Source organism: Corythoichthys intestinalis, chromosome 16 (assembly GCF_030265065.1).
Source record: "Corythoichthys intestinalis isolate RoL2023-P3 chromosome 16, ASM3026506v1, whole genome shotgun sequence".
Lineage (NCBI taxonomy): Eukaryota > Metazoa > Chordata > Actinopteri > Syngnathiformes > Syngnathidae > Corythoichthys > Corythoichthys intestinalis.
This window is the reverse complement of record NC_080410.1, coordinates 42,374,890-42,401,917: the sequence shown is the minus strand read 5'-3', so window position 1 is coordinate 42,401,917 and position 27,028 is coordinate 42,374,890. Positions and strand designations below refer to the sequence as shown.

The window sequence follows — 27,028 nt, the reverse complement described above, 5'->3', positions numbered from 1 at the left end:
TGAGGAGGGGGCGTAGTGATGGGAATCTTTCCCCAGTTCTACAGTTGCCCTCTCTACTGTACATCAGCTCTATTTCTCCCTGAGTGGACTGTAAAAAAATCACCCCTGACCTCCGCCATGGACATTCAACGTGGCCTGCGGCAGTACGGCTTAATTCTTATGTCTGTGCACTCAACTGTAGGGGTGTGCCAATATATCAAAACGGTGATATATTGATACCTTGTATCCCAAAAGCTTAGCGATATACTCCTTCCAAGAATAGATATACTATTTTTAAAAAGTGTCACTGTTTAAAAAAAAAAAAAAAAAAACGGGTTGCTACCAGATTATTCTACTAGAATAATGTCTATGTTAGCTCAATGTCTGCCACTGATGGCGCTAGGCATCCAATTCATTTTGACTGGATTGGATGTCTAGTAGAGGTGGGAATCTTTGGGCACATAACGATTCCATTACGATTCAGAGGCTCCGATTTGATTATAAATCGATTATTGATGCACCACAAACCTCCCAGCCCCGTTTTTAATTTTTTGTACACTAGTTCCAAAATTGTTCAAAAATCCTCTCAGGCTAAATCAAACTACTATTTCAGTATCAAGTTAACCGTTAAAAACAGTAAATAAAATACTCAAGTCCCCGTTCTGTATCGGCAGCTTTAAATTAATGTTATGAATCAACCATTAAAGTTGTTCAAATTGCTCAGGTTATTCCATCATTTCCCTTCTGTTTACTTTCGACATGTGAAAATTTTAAAACTGTTTCCTCTTTTAAAGATAGATTCAAGTCAAGATTTTGCCGATTTAGGGTTTTTGTTTTTTTTAGGATAAAAGTAATTAGGTTCGCCACAACGGAGCCTTCTAGATAAGTCTACTGCTTTAAGATGGTGTCTGTTTACTAGCGTGGGAAAGTCTGTCATTTCACATCTATTTCTTGGTATATGATCTAACGCGGCCGTCGTCCTTCATTTCACATCTAGTTCTAGATATATGTGATATCTACCATAGCCGTATGTTGCCTTATGTTTGTAGCAACTAGCAACTGGGCGCTGTTTGTAGCGGCTGACGGCCGCAGTCAGGTATTATTATTATTTTTTTTTTTTTTATCTAGCGGCAGGAGTTGAACATGATATTTACTCTCGGTCCGTTCCTTATTGCGTCCTGAAGACCACGCTGACTGTGTTTTATTTCCGCTTTACCTGGTATATTTAAATAATCGGAATTTGGATGTTTGTGAATCATTCTCAAATCTTCCACGGCCGAATCGCGAATAATCTAAGAATCGGAAATTTCGCACGCCTCTAATGTCTAGCGTCGTCAATGGCACTGAAACCAGAGCATTCACCTCAAGTCTTGTTGCCATTTCCAGGTCACTTCCTGTTCATTTTAGGGCATCAACAGGTTCCTTCCTGTTTATTTGGGAACATTTTTGAGTCTCTTTCTTTTCAGGAACCCAAAATCAACATGAAGTGACTGAAAATCAACAGGTAATGACCTGAAATGGCCCAAAATTCAAATCAGGTAATCTGCATATTGCCTTGATGACCGAGACAAACACTGAACAAAGATGGCAGCAACTAGGGGTGTGCCATCTTAAGCACCCCACGATTCGGTTCGATAACGATTCAGGGTGCTACGATTTGATTAGTAAACGATGATCACTGTATTGATGATGATCACAATTATCACGATTATCGGTGCATCATACATTGCTAATTAATAAAGTAGCCAAACAGATTTATGTCCATTATTTATTTAAAATATCCTAATGATTCAACAGGAACGATGGAAACATGCCCATACAACAAAAAGCTGCCCTTGAGCTGCCTTTTTTTTTTTTAACAAAAAAGTGCAAAAACATTAACCATTTTAGAGGCAGTGCTTATTTCTCAACATGCCCATTGCCCATACAACACACAGCTGACCTTGAGATACTGTTTTTCACAAGACGGTGCAAAAACATTAGCTATTTCAAAGGCAGTGCTTATTTCTCTCAACAATACAATAAAATTTACACTGGTGGAATGAATTCCACATTTTCTGGAAACAAAACGTCTTTAGAAATAAGACTTCTTTTAACCAATATACTTTGTTTTCACATATTTCTGTATTATTTAGCATGTTTGGTTGTGTTACCGCTGTACTTAATCCTGGTTTTAGACATTCTGCATCTGAAGTAACTTTTGTACACCACTAAACAACGCACAAATCGACACGTTAGCGAATTCGCTAATTAGCATAGCGCACGGCGCTAACTAGTAACATCTCAAAAACAACAACAATAAAGGCTAAACAGTACAACAGTACTCACCTCTGATAGACGGACACGGGACTTAGGAAAACTCTTGGGTCTTTTTCCAATTAACATGACTTGAACCAACTGCTGGACAACTGAAAGACAAGGCGCACAAACTATCTCTCTTCCCCTCTCGCTCTAAAAAATTGCACAGAAGCGCGACCGCCTGGTCACTGTCTGTCTCATGCAAAAATTTACTTTCCAGTCTTTTGAAAAGGAGTAAATCTCTCGCTCAGTAACAGGCAGCATCCATAATAACGTTGTGCATGCGCCTGTTAAATGTGTCCGGGCGGCAGACGTGTCTTGAATTTCGTTCCGCTACGAGCGGCTGTCATAAAGTTACAACCCCTGGCAAAAAGTATGGAACCACCAGTCTTGGACGAGCACTCACTCAGACATTTTATCATGTAGAACAAACTCCGATAAAAAGCTTGAAAAAATAAGTAGTTCAAAGTGCAACTCTTTAGCGTTCAGAAACACTAAAAAACATTGTGGTGGTCAGTAAATGTTAACTTTATAGAGCAAGTGCAAGGAAATATATATGGAATCACTCCATTCTGAGGAAAAAATGTGGAATCATGAGAAAAAAGCAAATAAATAACAATCAAAACACATCTCTAGTACCGTATTGGTCCGAATATAAGACGGCCCTGATTATAAGACGACCCCCTCTTTTTCAAGACTCAAGTTTGAAAAAAAGACATTTTGAACACGAAATTAATTTTTATTCAGAAAATAATTACAGTACATCCTAAACAAATGATTATAACAATATATTTGAGGGAAAAAGCATGTTATTTTGCCTCATTCAAATCTTAATATCTGAACATCTAAATATGTAAACTAAAGTGCAGTCACATTCGTAAATGAATGGCTTCTGGTTTTTGAAATGTAAATAAACCAATCTTTTGTGATTAAACAACAAAATTGCAATAACTGCATTAATCATCAAAGTGAAGTCTAACTAACTGTAGTCTTGAAACAAATCTGAATAAGGAAAAAAATTCAATAAAATAATGCAAACTGGTTAAACTTGAGAGTAGCTGAGATCTGTCATGGCAGAACATCACTTCAATGATATCTGGTCCCATCTAGCGTCGTGAATGGGGAGAGTAGCTGAGATCTGTCTTGACAGAACATCGCTTCTATGATATCCTGAATGGGTATAATGTTTACACCGCGAATATAAGACGACCCCCTCTTTTTCAGTCTTATTTCAATGCAAAAAACACAGTCTTATATTCGGGACAATACGGTCCTTGCTGTGGACCATTTTTTTCAATTTCCACCACAGGTTATCAATAGGGTTGAGATCTGGGCTATTTGCAGGCCATGACATTGACTGGATGAGTCTTTCTCCAAGGAATGGTTGAACAGTTTTAGCTCTGTGGCATGATGCATTGTCATCTTGGAAAATGACAAACATTTTCAATTGAAGGGATAAGAAAGCTGTCAAAATTTTCAATGTAAACTTGTGCAATTATTGAAGATTTAACCACAGCCATCTCCCCATTCCCTTTGCCTGACATGCAGCCCCATATCATCAAGGACGAGGAAATTTTGATGTCTTCTGCTGGGAGTCATCTTTGTAAATCTCACTGGAACAGCACCACACAAAAGTTCCAGCAGATGTCCAATGCAGATTCTTGACTCTTGACACCTTGTCCAATGCAGATTCTTGACTCTTGAAGTGGGAGGGATGGCAGCGAATGAAAAAATGTTCATTCGCTGCCACCCTCCCACTTAAAATGGATTGGACGTCTACTAGTGATAAACTCCTTCCAATTCAATTCAGAAGGATGAAAAGAGCTTGTTTTTCTGTTTATTAATCAAAGAAAGCCCGATATCGTTAATCATTACCCACACCTACTCAACAGGCGCATCTAGAAAACCTTTAACTAAAGACGTCAGTTTCAGCCGTACGATAAGTCGAAAAAGTGCATTTCGTGTTGAATTAGCTTCCATTTATCTGGCTAAGTAACGGCGAACCTGCAAGGGAAGAAAAAGTGGAGGGAAAATGATGGGCGAATCAGGGTCATTAGTTCAGGCGGCAGGGTCTGCTGCATTCCTCAGCCCTAAGATGGGGGAGCAGCAGAGCAGGAATGCGCTTTGGAAAGAGAAGAGACCTAAGCAGAGGGAAAGAAACAGGCAAGAAGGAACAAGAAAAGAAAAAAAAAAAGGGAGGGAGAGTGAGTTAGACGCTTTTGCTACAAATGGTGGAACACTCATTTATCAAACGAAGGTTGGAGGGAAAAAAATTCAACTCATCTGCTCGCTCTGTGGCATCTGGAATGCTTGAAACTTTTTTTTTTTTTCTGATCTACATTCGTTAGCGCAACAACACCCTAGCTGCTAACCTGTTTTTCTGTTCGGGGCTCCATGGTGAAACATACACACAATGACTCACAACACCGTCGTGTAAAAAATCGCACCACGCAGAAACGATTCGAATGACCGAGTTTCGAACTCCCCTAACCTTTGACAGCAAGCTTGGGCTAACTAGCGTAATCCGCGCCTGCTAGTTTCCTCGTTTTCGGTACTATTGACGATGATAGACGCCTGATGTGGCTCTTTTTTGTTCTTCTGCTGTGAATCTAAATTAGTTAAGTACTTGTACACTGCAAATTTATAATGTTTTAATCAGATTATTTTTGTTAAATATTGTCAAATAATTTTCTGCATTTGTCTTGAGTGTTAAAGACTAGTTAAAGCAACACATGGTAACTTTTCAACCATAATAAATATTTACATAGCATTGGTGATGATATGTTGACTGACAACTACCGTAACATTTGGACTATAAGCCGCTTTTTCTTTCATTTTGAATCCTGTGGCTTATAGTCATGTGCGGCTTATTTGTTGATTCATTTGGGTTAATAGGTAACACATGCCTCATAGCATTCATTGCAGAGCTACAGATGTAAATAGCAATCAAAAATTATGTTTTGTGGTAAATACATAATTTATTGAATGAATGCTTATAAAAGATGTCATTTATGACCAATGAACCAACTGGCTGCAAAGCTTCATTGCTTCAAGAAGCTTCATTTGGCCATCACTGCTCCCTTTGGGTAGACATTCAACCTCTGCTGTCAACACTGTTGTCGTCCAATAGCCTCCTAGCATGCATTGTGGCGTTATACATGTAAAAAGCAATCAAAATTCATGTTTTGTGCAATTTTTTTTCAGATACTGTTCCAGTTGTTTCATTATTTGCTTGTTATGATATTTGGTAACACCATTATACTTATGATCACTGCCATGAGTATTAATGAATGCTTATGACAGATGTCATTTTGTGTCATCCGGCAAATTATCTCACTTTTGAATGGATGTAAAAGATTCGAGCTGGACATAAATGGAGTTAGTGACATGATTTGCCTAATGCCATCTGTCATAAGGATTGAGGAATGCCCATGATAGTGTCATGTCATAATTATGACGGTCTTACGGCAGTCTTATGACACTGCTGTCAAATAAAGTGTTACCAAATACCATAACTAGCTATTAATGAAACAACCGGAACAGTAACTGAAGAAATAATCACCACATAACATGGATTTTGATTGTTATTTACATCTGTAGCGCTGCAATGTATGCTAGGATGCATGTTGGACAACAACAGTGTTGACAGCAGGTGGCGGCAGAGGTTGACTGTCTCCGTCAAGGGAGCAGTGATGGTCAAATGAATCTTTTTGAAGCAATGAACAGCAAATTGGTTCGAAGCTTCATGGTGGTTCATTTGGTCTCAAGACAGTCATATAATACCGCTGTCAATTAAAATGTTACCATATCCCATGACTAGCATTAATGAAACAACCGGAAAAGTAACTGAAGAAATAATTAGCACAGAACATGGATTTAGATTGTTATTTACATCTATAGCACTGCAATGCATGCTAGAAGGCATGTTGGACAACAGCAGTGTTGACAGCAGGTGGCAGCAGAGGTTGACTGTCTCCCCCAAGGGTGATGGTCAAAATGAAGCTTTTTGAAGCAATGAAACTTTGCAGCCAATTGGTTCAAAGCTTTGTTGTGGTTCATTTGGTCTTTTGACAGTCGTATAATGCCGCTGTCAAATAAAGTGTTACCAAATCCCATAACTAGCAATTAAACAACTGGACCAGTAACTGGAGAAATAATAAGCACAGAACATGAATTTTAATTGATATTTACATCTGTAGCTCTGCAATCCATGCTAGGAGGCATGTTGGACAGCAACAGTGTTGACAGCAGGTGGCAGCAGAGGTTGACGGTTTTCCTGAAGGGCGCAATGATGGCCAAATGAAGCAATGAAGCTATGCAGGCAATTGGTTCGAAGCTTCATTGTGGTTCATTTGGTCTTTTGACAGTCGTATAATGCCCTCCCCTACTTATTATTATTAAGTTACTGGAGGCAAAGCAGTTTGTTTGTTTTTCAGAGGAACTGTAGTTCGCCTATCACCGTCAAAGGCAGTTATTGATTTTAATGCTTAAAAAAATATGTAATACAAATTTAACTCAAGTTTAATCTAATTGCAATATGGCTCGACTATATTGTACGAACTGGTCAATTTAGCGTTGACACATTATTAGTCCTCTAATATGACTCTGTAAACAAGTTGACAATGTTTCAGGACAATAAGAAACAAATTTGTTGTCTTTTACCTTCCCTGCAGTGTGGAAGATTTAAAATGTTGAAGTAAAAGATAGTTGTCTGCACCAGAAAGTTTCCACTAACAGAGTGTTATCTGGAGGTTTGTGTATGTGTGAAAGAGAGAGATGAGAGCAGGGCTGCGGGCTGACAGAGGTCCTGGTATAATACAGTGGTGGAGAGCAGCGACTGATAACTATACTTATGGCCACTGGGGCTCATAGTGACAGCACATGCACTCCCATTACTGGTCCCATGCCTCATGCCCTTATCTCTGGCAGCCTGCCACCGAGGGAACACACTGCCCTCTGCTGTGCATTTTGAGCGCAACCTGGGCTTCATTGGCAATTCAGTCGGCGAGGGGGGTGGGCGGCAAACCTGACCGGGGTTGACTGAGCTGCGCCACTTTGAATTTCAGAGGAGAGGAAGGGTCGGACGTGCAAAGAGAGTGGTCTTCACACTCAAAATGGATTGGATGCCGTCGATGGCAGGCAATGAGTTGAATGAGTGTCCTATAAAGGGTTAATCATTTAAGCGCTGACAACAAAAAGTTGGTTAATCACTAAGGCTGCGTTCAGACTGCAAGCATCTGATTCTAATCGGATTCCTTGTCAAATGTGATTTTTAGGGCTGATTGTTCAAAGTATTTTAGCAAGTGTCTGAATTACATCTTGTTCAAAATCTGATTTTTAACCCATCCGGATTGAAACCGAATGGCTCTTTTGTAGTCTGAACAGTCACTAAGCACTCGGATCTGATTTTTGCAAGACTTAATTGACTGCATTCAGACTGCAGGCATCTGATTCCAATTGGATTCCTCCCCAACTCTGATTTATAGGGCTGAATGTTCACACTATTTTATGTAGTGTCCGAATCAGATGTAGTTTAGATTGGCAGCCAAAACTGATTTGTAGCCCATCCAAATTGAAACCGGATGGCTCTTTTGTAGTCTGAACAGTCACTAAGCGCAGAAATCTGATTTTTGCAAGATGTAATCAGGCATACCTGATTCCAATCGGATTCCTCAGACCTGATTTTTAGGGCTGACATTTCAAGCTATTTTAGCAAGTATCCGAATCAGAGCTTGTTCAGATTGGCAGCCAAAACTGATTTTTAGCCCATCCAGATTGAAACTGGATGGCTCTTTTGTAGTCTGAACAGTCACTAAGCACAGAAATCAGATTTTTGCAAGATGTAATCAGGCATACCTGATTCCAATCGGATTCCTCCTCAGACCTGACTTTGAGGGCTGACATTTCACACTATTTTACCAAATGTCCGAATCAGGTCTTGTTTAGACTGGCAGCCAAAATCTAATTTTTAGCCCATCCAAAAATTTTGTGGAACTTAATTGGCTGTGGTCAGACTGGAGGGCATATCTGATTCCAGTCGGATTCCTCCTTAAATCTGATTTTTAGGGCTGAGTGTTTACACTACTTTAGATGGTATCCGGACCAGCTCTTGTTCAGACTGGCAGCCAAAATCAGATTTTTAGCCCATCCAGATTGAAACTCAATGGCTCTTATGTAGTCTGAACAGTCGTTAAACACAGAAATCTGATTTTTTTGCAAGACTTAGCTGCATTCAGACTGCAGGCATATCTGATTCCAGTCGGATTCCTCCTCAAATCTGATTTTTGGGTTTGACTGTTCACACTATTTTAGCAAGTGTGTAAATCAGAGCTGGAATCAGATATGCCTGTAGTCTGAACGCAGCCAATTGACTGTTCAGACCAAAAAAGAGCCATCCACTTTCAATCTGAATGGGCTACAAATCCGATTTTGGCTGCCAGTCTGAATAAGGCCTAACTGGTCTAGATTAGTAATTGCCTACACAGAGTTCTAAAAGTTCAAATATTTTAAATTATGGATTATTTTTTAATATAAATTATCTTTTCAATGCTAGTGATGCTAAATAGTGATTTACTCTTTTAGTTCGTGTCAGAGAGATGTTAAGTCATTAAAAGAAATGTTGCGCTTGACCCAGACTAACAAACATTTTCCCTTTTCTTATTTGTATCCAGTGCTGAGTATACGAGGCGTGCAAGAAGAAGACCCCCCAGATCCGCAAATCATGCGTTTGGACAACATGCTGCTAGCAGAAGGCGTGTCCGGCCCGGAGAAGGGCGGCGGGTCGGCTGCGGCGGCCGCGGCTGCAGCGGCGGCAGGCGGTTCGCCCACCGACAGCAGCATCGAACACTCCGACTACAGAGCCAAGCTGGCTCAAATTCGTCAGATATATCACTCCGAGCTGGAGAAGTATGAACAGGTGTGGTCTTTCAACTGCTTTTAAATCTTTCATAGATCTTTTAATTAGGTTTAAACCCTGTTTCCACCAAGTGGGTCATTTGCAAGAGTGTGATTTGGAACAATAAATCCTGATTGGCTTGTGTTTCCACACTAGAGCATGTAGGCGTGATGGCCTTAATTACATCACCTATACTTAAATAGTTTGACATAGTTAAAAAACATTACACTCAATCCAAAATGACCACTTTCCCAGTCGCATGTAGTTGGAAACAAACTTCCTAGCGAGCCACGACAAGCAGATTATCCAGTCAGAAAGAGTCAGAGAGCCGAGACGTTCTCTTCATATCCGCCAAAGTCTTTTGCGGCACCTGACAGCTTCTCCACTTTGTCTTTCTTTATCTCAGCAGTAGCTTTCAAGACTTGTCTTCTCTCACTCCGCAGGCGTGCAGCGAGTTCACCAACCATGTAATGAACCTGCTGAGAGAGCAGTCTCGAACACGGCCCATCTCGCCCAAGGAGATCGAGCGCATGGTGGCCATCATCCACCGCAAGTTCAGTTCCATCCAGATGCAACTCAAGCAGAGCACCTGCGAGGCCGTCATGATCCTGCGCTCGCGCTTCCTCGACGCCAGGTCTGCGCGTCAAGTGTTGTTTTTGCCTTTTTAATTTGAATAATTCTTTAGTCTTAGAGATATTTTTGCCATTTTAAAATGGGTTAGTCTTTGTCGACAAATACTCACGCGGTTTCAGTCTAGTTTTAAGGTTGTTTCACATCAGTGTGAAAAGCGGCCCGCGGCAAGCTCTAAGTGGGAGGAGCCCAGTGTTCGTGCCAGTCCTTAAAAACCCTTAAAAAGCATTGAATTAAAATCTGTCATGAAGGTGTAAAATTGTTAAATCTACTGTAAAATCATTATAGTAGGTATTAACCAGACAGTACATGTAATGCTGATGGGAGTGCCCTATGGTTTTCAGAAAATTGAAGGCTTTAGGTTGACCTTATAGTGCGGGAAATACAGTATATCCTTTTTAAATGAGTAGGGAAGATTATAATAGTCGTATAAAGAGTTTTGTAAGTTTCTGCGAGAAGGTGTATCTTTTTTTGTTATTTGTTAACCAGAGTTCCATACAAACATTTAGCCAAGCAAGGAGAGTTGTGAGAGCCATTTTTTGGAAGAAGAAAAAAAACACCCACATTTATCAAGGTTTCGTCAGCTGTGATTTGTGTGTATCTGTCTGCCGTAACAGCCTGATAGAACAGACGTCAATACGCCTGCCCATTCGCTATTGAATGCGTTGTTGACGTCAGCGAAGCTACACTGTGAAAATAGAACGAATTTATATTTGGGCCCTGCCCCTTGGCAGAAATTCACTCAAGAGTTGCCGCTCTGTCCGAAACAGCCGCCACCGCTCAGTTTCGTCAAGACTTCGCCACATACACAATGAATGGGTTGCCGCGCACCCGTTCACACCGGGCTGCCGCTAGCGTGATATGGCCTTTAGTCGACAAATACTCAAGCTGTTTCCGTTAGCATAAATTCAAAGGTTTTAGTCTTCCAAAATAAAAGTTTCCCAATTTTAAACGAACAACATCGTTTATAGATGGTAATAGTAATGATAATATACACTTTTAGACGACGCTCGCCATGCTGAAGCTAATGCTATGCTAACTCTACGAGTTACATTTAGTGTGACGTCCATCCAGCCAGTGGTCCGGATAGTCAGGAGGCTGCAGCTGAAAAATAGCCCCTCCCCAGAGGGAAGGGGAAAGGGGACACCGGGTGACTTGTGATGAAGAGACGAGTCAACTACATATTAAAATTAGAAAATAGAAATAAAGTAAGACCAGAGGTAGGTAGAGTAAGAAAAAGGAGATAGGACTCAGTGGCTGTACTTCCCCCAGCATTATAGCTTCTAGTGCAGCTTAGACTGAACTGTGAGTCTAGTCCGATTTCAACTAGCCTGACCATAGGCTTTGTCGAAGAGGAACGTTTTTAGTCTAATCTTAAATGTAGAGACTGTCTCTGCTTCTTTAATACTAGATGGAAGCTGATTCCATAAAACACGAGCTTGGTGGCTAAAGGCTCTAGCTCCGACTGTACTTTTAGAAACCCTGGGAACTACCAGTAGACCTGCATTCTGAGAACGGAGTGTTCTGTTGGGGCGGTATGGAACCAGAACATTGGTGAGATAAGATGGCCCCAACCCATTAATGGTCTTAAATGGAAGAAGGAGGATTTTAAATTTAATTCTAAACTCGACAGGAAGCCAGTGAAGGGCCTGGAGCACAGGGGTGATGTGCTCTCTTCTATTAATTCCTGTTAAAAGTCTTGCTGCTGTGTTCTGGACTAGCTGAAGACCTTTTAGAGAACTTTTAGGACAAGCTGCAAGTAGGGAGCTACAGTAATCCAATCTAGATGTAATAAACGCGTGAATGAATTTTTCTGCATTGTTTTTAGATCAAATATTTCTAATTTTGGCTATGTTGCGCAGGTGAAAAAAGGCCGTTCTGCAGGTTTGTTTAATATGAGCTTTAAATGACAAGTCTGGGTCAAATAGAACTCCTAGGTTTTTAACAGTGGCGCTGGAGGCTACACTTACATTGTCCAGAGTGACTATCTGGGCAGTTAAAGAGTCTCTCACACTTTTTGGGCCTATTATAAGGACTTCTTGTTAATGTATGACAGAAACTACATTGGATTTTCTTTTCGGATGAAAATTGGCCATTGTTTCATCATGTTGCAGTCACACGAACTGAACTCGTGATTTTGACTCGCTGACTCGCATTCCGAGCATATCGCTAATTGTTTTCTCTCTCCGCGCCAGACGCAAGAGGCGCAACTTCAACAAGCAAGCGACAGAGGTGCTCAACGAGTATTTCTACTCCCACCTGTCTAACCCTTACCCTAGTGAGGAAGCAAAGGAGGAGCTTGCCAAAAAGTGCGGGATCACGGTGTCTCAGGTGGGTAAAACGGCCAGATTCGCTCAAACCGTGGGACGAATACTCAGTTGTCCGCTCGTCCCCAGGTCTCTAATTGGTTCGGAAACAAGAGAATACGTTACAAGAAGAACATCGGCAAATTCCAGGAGGAAGCCAACCTCTACGCAGTGAAGACAGCAGTGGACGCCGCCAATGTGTCGGCGCAAGCTAGCCAGGCCAACTCACCGGCGACGCCCAACTCAGGTAGCTTGTCAGTCTAGGGCTTTAGCTTTATTTATTTACAAGGACAGTGCATATCAATGTTACAATTATTGTTATATATGCCAGAATAAGCCAGAAGGCTATTTTTTATCAGTTGTCCATGGCCAGATGTACATAGGCATCCTGGAAAACAGTTTCATTAATAGTATTCACATGATAAAAAGCATAGTAAGAGCAGTGCAAAATATTTGGTAAAAAAAAAAAAAAAAGAACAATTAAAGCCAAATGACTAAGAAAGAAAGAATAAAAGAAAAAAAAACATCACATGCAAGATGGCGCAGGGGGTTGTAAGGATGAGGGGTGTCCTGATGCAGATTTTCCGAACGGATTTTTTTTCAAGATATCTTTTACCGATACGATGCCAATCTAAGGTCGATTCAATACTTAATTAACTTTATACAGTCCCTGACAAAAGTTTTGTCACTTATCCATTTTGTAGAAAAAACTGCTAATAACCTGACTTTTAATTATTCAATTGTTTTCTGAAATGGCTCATATGGAAGCTAAGACCCTCCCAAATGAATGTACAAAAATACATTTGTTTCACTGAAAAACCATTTATCATTGAATGAAGGCATGAAGGTCAAATTTTGGCAACACAAAAGTTTAGTCGCCTACAGAAAGTAGTGTGAAAATTGAACAAAAAATGTACTTCAAATACAAAAATATGTTACATAACATAAGCGGATTAAGTAGTGGTGCTGTGAGATCCAAATGTATTATTTTATATGACTTCCACGGGCTTGAAGGACTGCATCCATGCGGTTCGGCAAGGATTCATACAATTTGATGATGAAATCATCAGGAACATCAAAGCAGTCTTGCATGCCTCCCAGAGTTCATCAACATTCTTGGGTTTCGTCTTCCATGCTTCCGCTTTCATTCTATTCATGTCTGGTGACTGCGCTGGCCAGTCCTGGAGGATCTTGAGGAACTTTGCGGTAGAGATAGAAGTATGCGATGGAGCACCATCCTAACCCTAACCCATCAAATTTCACTGTTTTGTGGCAAAAGGTGGATTTTTCAGATGAATCTTCCATTGAATTACACCACAGTCGCCACAAATATTGCAGGAGACCTACTGGAGCCCGCATGGATCCGAGATTCACTCAGAAAACAGTGAAGTTTAGTGGTGGCAAAATCATGGTCTGTGGTTACATCCAGTATCGGGGTGTGCGAGAGATCTGCAAGGTGGAAGGCAACATTAATAGTCTGAAATATCAACAAATTTTAGCTGCCTCTTACATTCCTAACCATAAAAAGGAACAAACTCTGCAGCAGGATGGTGCTCCACCATCGCATACTTTTTTCTCTACCTCAAAGAAGACCAAAATCCTCGAGAACTGGCCAGCCCAGTCACCAGACATGAACAGAATGAAAGAGGAAGCATGGAAGACGAAACCCAAGTTGATGAACTCTGGGAGGCATGCAAGACTGCTTTCTTTGATGTTCCTGATGACTTCATCAATAAATTGTATGAATCCTTGCCGAACTACATGGATGCAGTCCTTCAAGCCCATGGAAGTCATACAAAATATTAAATTTGGATCTCAAAGCACCACTACTTAATTCACTTATGTTATGTAACATATTGTTGTATTTGAAGTACATTTTTTGTTCAATTTTCACACTACTTTCTGTAGGCGACAAAATTTGTCTTGCCAAAATTTGACCTATATGTCTTCATGAAATGATAAATCTTTTTTTCAGTGAAAAAAATATATTTTTGTACATTCAACATCATTTGGGAGGGTCTTAGCTTTAATATGAGCCATTTCTGAAACCAATTGAATAATTAAAAGTCAGGTTATTAGCAATTGTTTCTACAAAATGGATAAGCGACAAGACTTTTGTCAGGGACTGTGTCTATGTATACACATGTAAACACGATTGAATGTGATTTGATATAAAAAATTTCAAATGATTAAAATTTTGATATGCCGATTTGTAAAAACAAAAAAAAAAAATACATGAATTGTCTTGCACATTAAACTTTTTTTTTAATTGCTTTAGGTAAATTGGAACTGATTGTATTAAATGTCTCCGTAATTTTGTATTGAATCTATCGAAAGCCTTTGAATCAAGTTGTCGCAGAATATCGTATGGTTGTTAAAAGAATCGACGATGTATTATACCATCATGAAATAGTTGCCACTCTCAAAAAGTTCTTGCCGCCCCATAAATAACTTTCTAGATCCGCCCCTGCCACTAGAGGGAGCTCACTCACCCTTATTCTTTGCGTTCCACACTCACACTGTCAGCACGAGTCTTTGTTTTCACATAGAATGTTAGCAATTCTCATCGAAAAATGTTGGAGATATATTGTAAACAACAAGCACGGGCTCTTCATTGGGGTCACCGGGGTGATGCGGTTTGTCTCACGCAGGCGACAGCTACCTTGGGCTGCGATTGCTCAACGGGGAGGGCATCAGCATCGCACCCTCTCTACAGCCGCAGGTACGCACTGAGGACGGCTGTGCCCGCTGACCTCATTGCCAGGCTCCTGGGATAGCATTCCCTTTAGCGTAGCTCCTTTTGACCCCTGACCTCTCTGCCCCTTTCCAAGGAAGTCCGTAAAAGGAGCACCGACTAGAATAATTCCAGTATCCAAACCATTAGTTGTGTGAACGTGTCCCTCTCCTAAGTGCTGAATTATCGTCAGCTTCCCCCCTTTAGGTGCCGATAAGACGATACACACTTCCTGCCTTCATTGATCCCTCCACGCTCCTTTAAATATCCTTGTGTGTTTACACCAATATTGGCGCAGCGACACAACGTTCATCTGTTTGGCTCGAAACACCACCACCATTTGTTGTTTTCAATTCAATTTTCGACCGCAATGCATACTATGTGACTTTTATAATAAAATGAACATCTCGGCCAATCCAACGCGGTTACGTTACGAGCCAAACAGATGAAAATGGCGTCCTCGCGTCTCGTTCTGCTATGTTCTGCGTGTGTGAGTGATTGCGGCGTTGCGTGTCAACAGGTGGATACCCTGCACCGTGCTACACACCTGACGGGCGGCTATGAGGAGCTTTCAGGTAGCGGCCTCTACACCCCTCATCGCCTGGATGTAAGTAACTCCGCAACCATTAAATTTTAGTTGATTCATTTCACCACACAGTGAGTACAGTAATTTTTGGACTATAAGACGCTACTTTTTCCCCTCATTTTGAATCCTGTGGTTGATTTGTTGATTTATTTGGGTTCATAGGCAACACTTTATTTGACAGCGGCTTCATAGGACTGCCATAAGACCGTCATAATTATGACACGACACTATCATGGGTATTAACGGATGCTTATGATAGGTGTCATGAAGTGTCATCCGGCAAGTTATGTCACTAACTCCATTTATGTCCAGCTTGGATCTTTTACATCCATTCAAAAGTGATAATTTGCCAGATGACACAAAATGACATCTGTCATCAGCATTCATTAATGCTCCTGGCAGTGTCATGTCATGATTTTAATGTTACCAAATACCATAACTAGTAATTAATGAAACAACTAGGACAGCAACTGAAGAAAACATTTGCACAGAACATGAATTTTGATGGTTATTTACATCTGTAATGCTTCAATGCATGCTAGGAGGCATGTTGGATGATAACAGTGTTGACAGCAGAGGTTGACGGTCTCCTCCAGTGATGGCCAAATGAAGCTTCTTGAAGCAATAGAGCTTTGCAGCCAATTGGTTCAAAGACTCATGGTGGTTCATTTGGTCTTTTGACAGTCTTATAATGCTGCTGTCAAAGTGTTACCGATTAATATGTTTCAGTGTAAATTAGGGCTGCAGCTATCGATTATGTTAGTAGTCGATTAATCGATGAACTAGTTCAAATAATCGAGTAATCGAATAAGGAACGTAAAAAAATAAAATACCTGAGCTGAGCCTCAAATGATATAGAAAAAATAAAAATAAAAAATGAGGATCTAAGTACATACTCTATACTCAAATAATAATTACACTAATACAGTACTTATACTCAACTATACTTATACCTGTCTGTACTAATACTAAACTATAATATACTAATACTTATACTCGACTATACTTATACTAATACTAACTGTATATTCTACTATACGGTACTTATAATATACTGTACTTAAACTTGACTATACTTATACTTACACTAATACTAAACTATAATATACTATAGGATACTAATACTCAACTATAATTATACTAATACTAGACAATACTTAAACTTGACTAATACTTTCACAAATACTGTACTATACTACTCATACTTGACTATACTTATACTTACACAAATACTAAACTACAATATACAATACTTATGCTATACTATACTTATACTAATACTTTACTATACTTACTGTATACTATACTTACACTAATACTTTCACTAATACTAAACTATACTACACTTATACTTGACTATACTTATACTTACACTAACACTAGATTACAATATACTATACTTATGCTATACTATACTTTTACTATACTTACTGTATACTCAACTATACTATACTTACACTAATACTTTCACTAATACTAAACTATAATATACCACACTATATTTAAACTCAACTATACTTATGCTGGTATTAATAGTTTCACTAATACTAAACTATAATATACTATACTCTAATTATACTAATACTGTACTAAACTTGACTGATACTTAACACTAATACTAATGCTTTCACTTGACTAATATTTAACACTAATACTAATACTTTCGCTAATACTAAACTACAATATTGTATAATAATACTATGCTAACTGTATACTCAACTATGCTATACTTACACTAATACTAAACATAATATACTACACTATATTTAAACTCAACTGTACTTATACTTACACAAATACTAATACTTTCACTAATAATAAACTATAATATACTATACGATACTTATACGCAACTATCATACTAATACTATACTTGAACTTGACTAAAACTTAACACTAATACAAATACTTTCACTAATACTACACTCCAATATACAGTACTATACTTATGCTATACTATTCTATACTTATTGTATAATTTACTATTCTTACAGTAATTCTAATACTAAACAATAATATACTACACTATACCTAAACTCGACAATACTTATACTAATACTGTACTATGCTTAAACTCGACAATACTTATACTAATACTATACTTAAACTCTTCTAAAATTAATTATACTAATACTTTCACAAATAGTATACTATACTATATTTTTGCTATACAGTGCTATACTTATACTATTTGTATACTCTACTATACCTACGCTAATACTGATACTTTCACTAATACTAAACTATAACATACCACACTATGCTTAAACTCGACTATATGATACTAAGTTACAACTATAATACATATAATATATACATATAATACATACAACTATAATTATACTAATAATGTACTATATTTAAACTTGACTAATACGTCAAACTTATACTAATACTTTCACTTATACTAAACTACCACATACAACACTTATGCTATACTATACTCAACTATATTATACTTGCACTAATACTTTCACTAATAGTAAACTATACACTAAAACTCGACTTTACTTATACTAATACTTAAACCCGACTATACTTAAACTCGACTATACAGTACTTTGCTTACACTATTACTAATACTTTCACAAATACTATACTAATACTAACTGTATACTCGACCATACCATACTTGCACTAATAAGAAAAAAATATAAGATATATATACAGTGATACCTCAGCTCACGAACATAATTGGTTCCCAGAAAGTGTGCGTGAGGCGAAAAGTTCGTCTTCCGAACATTTATTTCCCATAAGAAACCATTAAAATGAGAATAATCCGTTCCCAGGTCCCCATAAAACATAATTTTCTACTAAATAAGCCTTAAAACTACACAAAAATATACCTTATTTTATGTATAATAAGTGTGCTATTGTATTATAATTAAAGAAATAAACTGTACTGTATAATAAAGTTGTTTTATTTACCTTTGCGATGGTATGGGAGTGGGAGGAGTGGGAGGAGGAGGGAGGGAGTTACTGTTTGGAAGGAGAGTGTTACCGGCAAAGTGCGCAGTTAGCGTAGACTCCACTGCTGTGCCCCCCGCATGCTTTTGGTTGTTAATAAAAGTGCCCACAAAAAGCCATCCGACACCTCTGGGTGTTTGTATGCAAGCCGCCATCGGGCGCACCGAAGACAACCGACGACAACGAGCCAACGTGACTCGCCGGTCCACTTCTCACGACGGTGGGAAGCTGAAAGCACCGCCAATTACCAGTCGAGGGCGAATTGGTAACACGAGTCACCTTCCATAAGGACTGTATGTAACTCTTTTTCGGTCCCATAATAGCAAAAGTACACTCAATATGGTCCAAAATGTCTATCAAACACAAACCACGTCCGCACTCAACGAAAGGGAGGGGACGAACTGGGACGCCGTGAGCGTGCGTCAGCTTCTCGTGGCGCTGTCCGACCGCGTGGCTTGGTTCGTCCGCCGAAAACTAGTTCGCCAGCAGAGACTATATGCTCGCGAATTTAATGTTCTTGAGGCGAAAAGTTCGTGAGCTTAAGCGTTCGTGAGCCGAGGTATCACTGTACTTAGACATACACTAATACTAAACTATAATATACTATAATGAGGCTATACTATACTTACAGTGGGGCAAATAAGTATTTAGTCAACCACGAATTGTGCAAGTTCTCCCACTTGAAAATATTAGAGAGGCCTGTAATTGTCAACATGGGTAAACCTCAACCATGAGAGTGTGGAAAAAAGAACTCCAGAAAATCACATTGTTTGATTTTTGAATAATTTATGTGCAAATCATGGTGGAAAATAAGTATTTGGTCAATACCAAAAGTTCATCTCAATACTTTGTGATGTACCCTTTGTTGGCAATAACGGAGGCCAAACGTTTGCCCAACGACAGCCCCAAAACATCACTGCTCTAGAGGAGATCTGCATGGAGGAATGGGCCAAAATACCAGCAAGAGTGTGTGAAAAGCTTGTGAAGAGTTACAGAAAACGTTTGGCCAACAAAGGGTACATAACAAAGTATTGAGATGAACTTTTGGTATTGAACAAATACTTATTTTCCACCATGATTTGCAAATAAATTATTCAAAAATCAAACAATGTGATTTTCTGGGTTTTTTTCCACATTCTGGTCTCTCATGGTTGAGGTTTAACCATGTTGACAATTACAGGCCTCTCTAATATTTTCAGGTGGGGAACTTGCACAATTAGTGGTTGACTAAATACTTATTTGCCCCACTGTATACTAATACTACTGTGTACTCGGCAATACTATACTTACACTAATATGAAAAAATGACACTAATGCTATATTTATGCTAATAATCGACTATACTTACACCAATACTAAACTATACCTCTACTTGACTATACTTATACTCAATTATTCTATAATGTACTTCTACTATACTCATGCTAACAGTAATACTTACACTAATACTAATACCATACGATACTAAACTTGACTATACTATGTATTTTTAAGAAACAAGTTTCAAAAATTTGAGTTTTTGGGGGGCCTTGAAAAAATTTCTAATATGTTCTTTTGTTGTTGTTGCTGCAGGCTAACAGCTGGCAGGACCCGAGCGACCCCCCCTCCGCCACCCCTCCTCCCGGCAGCGTCCACTCCGACACCTCTAACTGATTCCGCCGCCACGCCATTTCTACGTCCCGGACCGGACGCCGTCACATCATATACACAACACACTGTGCTGGAACACAGGACAGCAACGCAACCTCGGACTCCATCCCGCTACCGATCGGTCACGCGTGCCCTCGCCCCCCCAAAAAAAGTCATCTTCCTTACCTGTCGCGCTGTGTTAGCAAGAGTGGATGGAACTAATGTGTTTTCTTTTTTTTTCTTTCTTTTGGAGTGGGGTCGCTTTTGCTTTCAGTCCCCTAGTTTCTCTTTATTGTAGCCCATTTTGTCAGTTTAAAAAAAAAAAAAAAATGTGTGAGAATGCACCAGCCGCCACCAAAAATCCACAAACGCTGCCAATAGAGCATCCGGGGGGGTGTAGTGGCGATCTAGCAAAACTCGTCGTCTTCCATGCATGTTCGGACTCGTGTTTTCATCTTCATTCAGCCCTTTTCAACTCCGGAAAATGTAGAAAAAAAAAAAGAAAAAAAAAAAAAAAGAAGGTATAACTATTACACAGTCAGACCAAAAAAAAAGAAAACAAAAAAAAAGAGCGGCGAGCACGACGACTTCTGTTGAACCAAAACCAAAAATAACAGTCACTAATCATCATCACCACTATTTTTGTGTGTCTTGTATTTTATTTTGGGGGGTGGGAAAGGGGTGAAAACACATTTTAATTTTCGATATAGACAAAAAACGCACGAGGGCTTACACACTCTCGCCTTTTATTACCAAAAAAAAAAAAAAACAACTCCGAACAACTTTTTGAGCTAATTTTAACACAATTTGGAAGATGGAGTGACTTTCTCGCCTGATTTACCGAGACGGAAATGTCCTTAAAACTCATTCACCATCACCTGAAGCTACAAAAAGACCATTTTCTCGCTTTTTAAAGAGAAAAGACACTGCTTCGAAGTACGATGCGATATCCCGACGTGTAATTACTTTTGTTCTTGGTAAAACACCAAAATGTCATGAAGCTCCTCCCTCTTTCCTGCCTGCCCCTCCCATTTTTTTTCTACCTGTGTAATGGATGTCACTGTACAGTTTGTGTAATGTTTCACCGTTTCTTTTATAAACTTTTTGACGCTCGGTTCCAATTTTTTCCCCTTTTTTTTTTTTGCCAATTTGTTCCCCCGTAACCACACACACAGGACTCTATATAACTCTGTATCAACTTTTTATTATTATTGCTATTATTTAGGCTTTTTGTTACATAACCGGGTGGAAATGTGGGGGTTGTAACTGTTTTAGGATGTTTGCTGCTGTGGAAAATGACGTTTCACGTCGAGCTTCCAGACGGGGGGAAAAAACGAACGACGTCTACAGTAGCAAATGTCCCCACACCCCCCAAAAAACCCTTTTGATTATTATTTTTTGTTCTCTTAGTATATTTGTATCCGCTCTTTCCCTTGTATTTACCCCTCTCTCTACCTCTGTCTTTCCATCTCTGTTGTATATATATAACCCTGAATCCCTTGAAAACCCCACCGCTGTTTTCAGACCCACGCGTCAGTCTGAAGTCCTTTTATACCTCAACTTTAGAATTGTTCTAGAAAGAAAGAGTTAAAAACAAAGGAAGAATGACAAATTGTAGTGTTCTTATTAGAAATTAATAATAAAAAAAAAATTAGTGTGATTATTTTTTTTCTCTTCCCATTTTCTTTTCTTCTTCCAGTATTTGATTTTCAGATTTTAGGAGTGTTTCGTTTTATAAGTTGTCACAAAATGCTCTTGTGATAGTCAAATGTAATAAAAAAAGAAAAAAAAAATCTGAATCATGTCAGTCTTACGGCAAGTCTTCAACTTGTAGGTTTTTTTTTTTTTTTTTTAATAAAAGAAACTTCTAAATATTGTAAATGTATGGATATTTTTATAACTAAGCATTTGATATGATTAACGCTGAACTGGTTGCCAATTATAGTAATTGAATCTAATTTACAATATAAGTTGTAAATTGTGTTTAATATGATTTCGAAATCAACCTTCTACAAAATGAAGGTAAGTGTCGCTGTTATAAAGGCTTTATATGTATATATTTCCATGTTTTCATTAAAATAGCTAATGTTAAATTCGTGAATACTCGTAAGACACGGTCACTTGGCATGTTGTGTTTAAAACAGACCGAAAAGTAGCAAACGACGTTTTTTTTTTTCCTTCTAACACAACGCTTACAAAAGTATAAAGTTCACATTTTAATTTACTGACGAGATTCAAGACGCACTTCCGAAAATACCAAACATTTAGATGTATATAATTGTTACGTGTAATTTCTATACACAAGCGCTCGTTGATTTCTAAATGTTCCCAGTTTTACAACGACAACTAAACGCCTCACAACCTTTGAACTCGACTTTCAAAATGGCGGACGTTCGCGCTAGTAGTAAGCAAAATTGTTGTAAATGTGATATTTTCTTCTATTTAGAGACAAAAAAATATATCATAACCGGGCTAAATTTATTGTTAACTTCGTATCTTAGAATTAATACCTCCTAAATGTGTTTTAAAGTATACGAACACGAAGCGCAATATTGTACCCCACGTATGAACTTTCCCAAGAATATCAACTATTGCCTTGTACTTACTGCCCTCCAGTGGCAGGATAATGTATTAACCTTGGTCAAAAGTACTGTATGAATACTTAAGTTTTGTAACGGTCGTATTTGGCAGTGCTTTGAAGTTCGAAAAGTTTAAAACGTCTTTTTTGTTTGCATATATTTTTTTAAAACAGGCGCCTCCATTTACAATATATAATTTATTCGATTACGTACCTTTTTTTTTTTTTAAAGACAATTCCCGGTTAATGTTATACATTGAAACTTGGAAAGAACAGCAAACGTACCAGAAATACAAGAGAAAAAAATTAAATATACAGAAAAACCTTTGATAAAACTGCCAAATTAAACATTGGGAAACTCAAAAGACATACATTTCTAAAAATGGTATATTATAGAGCAGTGTTTTCGTCAATGATGACTATAATGAAAATATTTTGTCAACGAGCAATTTTTTTCATAACGATGACGCGACAATAACGAGCTAAAAACGCGTTTCGGGGGACTAAAACATGAGACGAAAATGCGCCATAGTTTCCGTCGCATATTCACAATGTGACATTTTATGTGTACATATTTAGCAGTGTCTGGTTGTGTCACTCTTGTGACATGCTGAGCCCCACCCACTCTCCAGGCTTGCACACATGGTAATATTTGTTTTCTGATATCGGCAAGAGAATATGCAATGTTGCTTTATCCCTTAAAGTTTGGTGCTGCCGAGTGATCATCACACACTAAATGTAACTCGTAGCATTAGCATACCATTCACATTAGCATTAGCCTAATGGTCACAGCAAGCCTCTCACGCAATTTTGCTCATGCATACGCAACCTTGCGCACACACCGAATATTTTTGGGTAGATAACTTGTTTGTTCAAGTTGATGTCTATAATGATTAAAACTGGGTAATGAGAGTTAATTTTAACCAATTTAATACAGTTCACTTGCTTACCTAAATACTTTAAGTATAATTTATACGGATCATAATTACTACCCACAAAAATCCTTTTTTATAGTGTACTTTTAGCAAGGTTAAGAACCACTGTATTAGTACTTACGTTTCAATAATATTCGGCCTGACTTTTGAATGTATTACCACTTGGCGTACTCTGGCTCCCTCTTGTGGAAACAAAGTGATTATGCAAGGTAAGCCCAATTCTTTTATATGAGCGTTTCAGACGAGGCACATCTGTATGGAGGTAGATTTGTGTCTTTGTTACCAAAAATATTTTCAATTTAAAAAAAAAAAAAAAAAAAATCACTTCAATTAAAAAAAAAAAATTTAAGTAAAACTAAATTTGAAACTTTTTTTTTTTTTTTTTTTTAATTGAAACAACTTTTTTTTTGATTGAACTAATGTAATTTTGCGTTTGGGCTACATTTTGGCTAGGGCATTTGTGTCTTTATTATTCATCAAAAAGTTCGTTGCTTCATACAAAACAAAAATATTCCAAAGAAAAATCACTTCAATCAAAAACATTTTCAATCATAGAGAATTTTTTTAAATATGAAAAAATATTTGAGACTCAGAAATTTGCATTTGAACACAAATTTTTCATTGAAACGGTTTTCTTTGATTGAAGCAATCCTTTTTGCGTTTGGGCCATATTATGGGTAGGACATTAGTGTCTAAATCATTCAATCCCAGAAAAAGTCGCTTCAATCGAAAAAAAAAAAACTATTTTCAAACAAAGAAAAAAAATCATTTGCAAAAATAACATTGCCCTCCCCTAAAAATATGGCGGAAAACACTCAGGTGACTTGAAGTTCCGCTCTGAGACCCCCAATTTGACCAAATTTTAAAATTGTCCTGTATGCATGTGTGATACATCATTGTAAAGCTTAAAAGCTCTATTTTCTGAAAATTTTAACAGAAGGGCATTAAAAAAAAAATAAATAAATAAACAGCAAAACCCTAACTGGAGGCATAATTAGACGCCATGATTTTAACGAGATATCGCGTACTTACCTCGTTTCGATCCAAAAACTCCATGTAGCATGTATGACGAGAGTCAAGACACAGCTGTGAATGGCCACAGCTGGATTTTTTGGCTTCCTATTTCATCTTCTTTGCCCTGAGGTACTGTGAGGTAGAGATTGAAGTATGCGATGGAGCACCGTCCTGCTGCAGAATTTGTCCCTTTTTATGGTTAGGGCAGTAAGAGGCAGCTAAGATTTGTTGATATTTCAGACTATTTATGTTGCCTTCCCCCCCATACTGGATGTAACCCCAGACCATGATTTTGCCACCACCAAACTTCAGTGTTTTCTCAGTGAATCTCGGACCCATGCGGGCATCCATGCAGTTTGGCAAGGATTCATACAATTTATTGATGAAGTCATCAGGAAGATCAAAGAAAGCAGTCTTGCATGCCTCCCAGAGTTCATCAACATTCTTGGGTTTCGTCTTCCATGCTTCCGCTTACATTCTGTTCATGTCTGGTGACTGGGCTGGCCAGTCCTCGAGGATTTTGGTCTTCTTTGCCTTGAGGAACTTTGAGGTAGAGAAAGAAGTATGCGATGGAGAAAAATTGTCCCTTTTTATGGTTAGGAACGTAAGAGGCAGCTAAGATTTGTTGATATTTCAGACTATTTATGTTGCCTTTCACCCTGCAGATCTCTCGCACACTGCCATACTGGATGTAACCCCAGACCATGATTTGCCACCATCAAACTTCACTGTTTTCTGAGTGAATCTCGGATCCATGCGGACTCCAGTAGGTCTCCTGCAATATTTACAGCGACTGTGGTGTAATTCAATGGAAGATTCATCGGAAAAATCCACCTTTTGCCACAAAACAGCGAAGAAAAAAATCAAAGAAAAAAATAGTTTTGAAATGCATTTTTTTGAGTTTCAGATCTGTTTTTTTTTTGATTGAAGCAACTTTTTTGGGGGGGATTGAATAATAAAGACACAAATCTACCTCCATACTAGTCGTACTCTCTCTTGAGGAAACAAAGCGATTATTTAAGCCCAATTCTGTCATGAGTGCGTTTAAAACTATGCAGATCTGTACACTGTCACGATTGGACTGATTTATTTCCAATGGGATTAACATTGCATTGGGCCAATTTAGACAGATGCCATTGACGGCCATATATGTCAATTCTATTGATGCCAAAGTACTTCGATTCCATTGACGCATATCAATGTCGATGCCATTGATGGCCATGGACGTCCAAATTTCCCGTTCATTTTCAATGGCATTTACTTTGTTTAATGCCATTGACAGCCATGTTTGTCGACTCTATTGATGCCAGTGTACTTGGATTCCATTGACGCATTTTTAAGTCGATGCCATTGACTGCCATGGACGTCCAAATTACCCATTCATTTTCAAAGGCAAAAAAACAAATGTCCCCAAATCAACAGGAAATGACCAGATATAACTAGGACACGCCCCCAAATGTCTCCAAATGACCTGATATGACCAGGACACGCCCCCAAAATGTCCCCAACTGACCTGGTATGACTAGGACACGCCCCCAAATGTCCCTCAATGACCTGAGATTACCAGGACTCGCCCCTTAAATGTCCCCAAATGACCTGATATGACCAGGACACGCCCCCCAAATGACCTGGTATGACTAGGACACGCCCCCAAATGTTCCTAAATGACCTGAGATTACCAGGACACGCCCCTTAAACGTCTCCAAATTACCTATGACTAGGACACGCCCCCCCAATGTCCCAAAATGACCTGACTAGGACATGCCCGCCAAATGTCCCCAAATGACCTGATATAACCAGGAGATGCCCCCCCCCATGTCCCCAAATGACCTGATAGGACTAGGACACGCCCCCAAATGTCCCTTAATGACCTGACATGACCAGGACACGCCCTGAAAATGTCCCCAAATGACCTGGTATGACTAGGACACACCCCCAAATGTCCCTTAATTACCTGAGATTACCAGGACACGCCCCTTGAATGTCCCCAAATGACCTGATATGACCAGGACACGCCCCCAATGACCTGAGATTACCAGGACACGCCCCTTGAATGTCTCCAAATGACCTGATATGACTAGGACACGCCCCAAATGTCCCTTAATGACTGGATATTTACAGGAAATGCCCCTTTAATGTCCCCAAATGACCTGATATGACTAGGACACGCCCCCCAAATGACCTGATATGACCGGGACACGCCCTCCAAATTCCCCAAATCAACAGGACATGTCCCCAAACATACCTGGGCGGGTCTAAGATCTGTATCTCCACACAGGAAAGACCCAGAGTAATTGATCCAGAAATTGCAGTTTCTAGTTTTTTATTTTATTTTTATTTTGTTGTTTTCTATAAAAGCGATGAGTTTATTCAGTGATCAGTACAGACTGAATCAAGAGATCTCACATCATATCAAACAATAAATCGAGGACAGTCAGTCTCCCCTCACCGAAACGCACGTAACAAAATAAAATACC

General features: G+C 38.9%; 1 protein-coding gene across 5 annotated transcripts in view; it reads left to right on the top strand.

The window, feature by feature from the left end:
* The window catches only part of pbx4 (pre-B-cell leukemia transcription factor 4), a 94,299-nt gene extending 73,503 nt beyond the window's left edge, over positions 1-20,796 (top strand). For 3 of the 5 annotated variants that reach the window (XM_057860848.1, XM_057860847.1, XM_057860849.1), the window contains 7 exons: positions 8,949-9,193; positions 9,616-9,806; positions 11,998-12,133; positions 12,199-12,355; positions 14,760-14,830; positions 15,363-15,449; positions 19,968-20,796. In XM_057860848.1, coding sequence (XP_057716831.1) covers positions 8,949-9,193; positions 9,616-9,806; positions 11,998-12,133; positions 12,199-12,355; positions 14,760-14,830; positions 15,363-15,449; positions 19,968-20,048 — 968 coding nt within the window. In that variant the 3' untranslated portion in view covers positions 20,049-20,796. The remainder of the gene's footprint in view (positions 1-8,948; positions 9,194-9,615; positions 9,807-11,997; positions 12,134-12,198; positions 12,356-14,759; positions 14,831-15,362; positions 15,450-19,967) is intronic. The other 2 variants (XM_057860850.1, XM_057860851.1) reach the window with 1 other exon arrangement.
* The last annotated feature ends 6,232 nt before the right edge of the window (positions 20,797-27,028 follow it).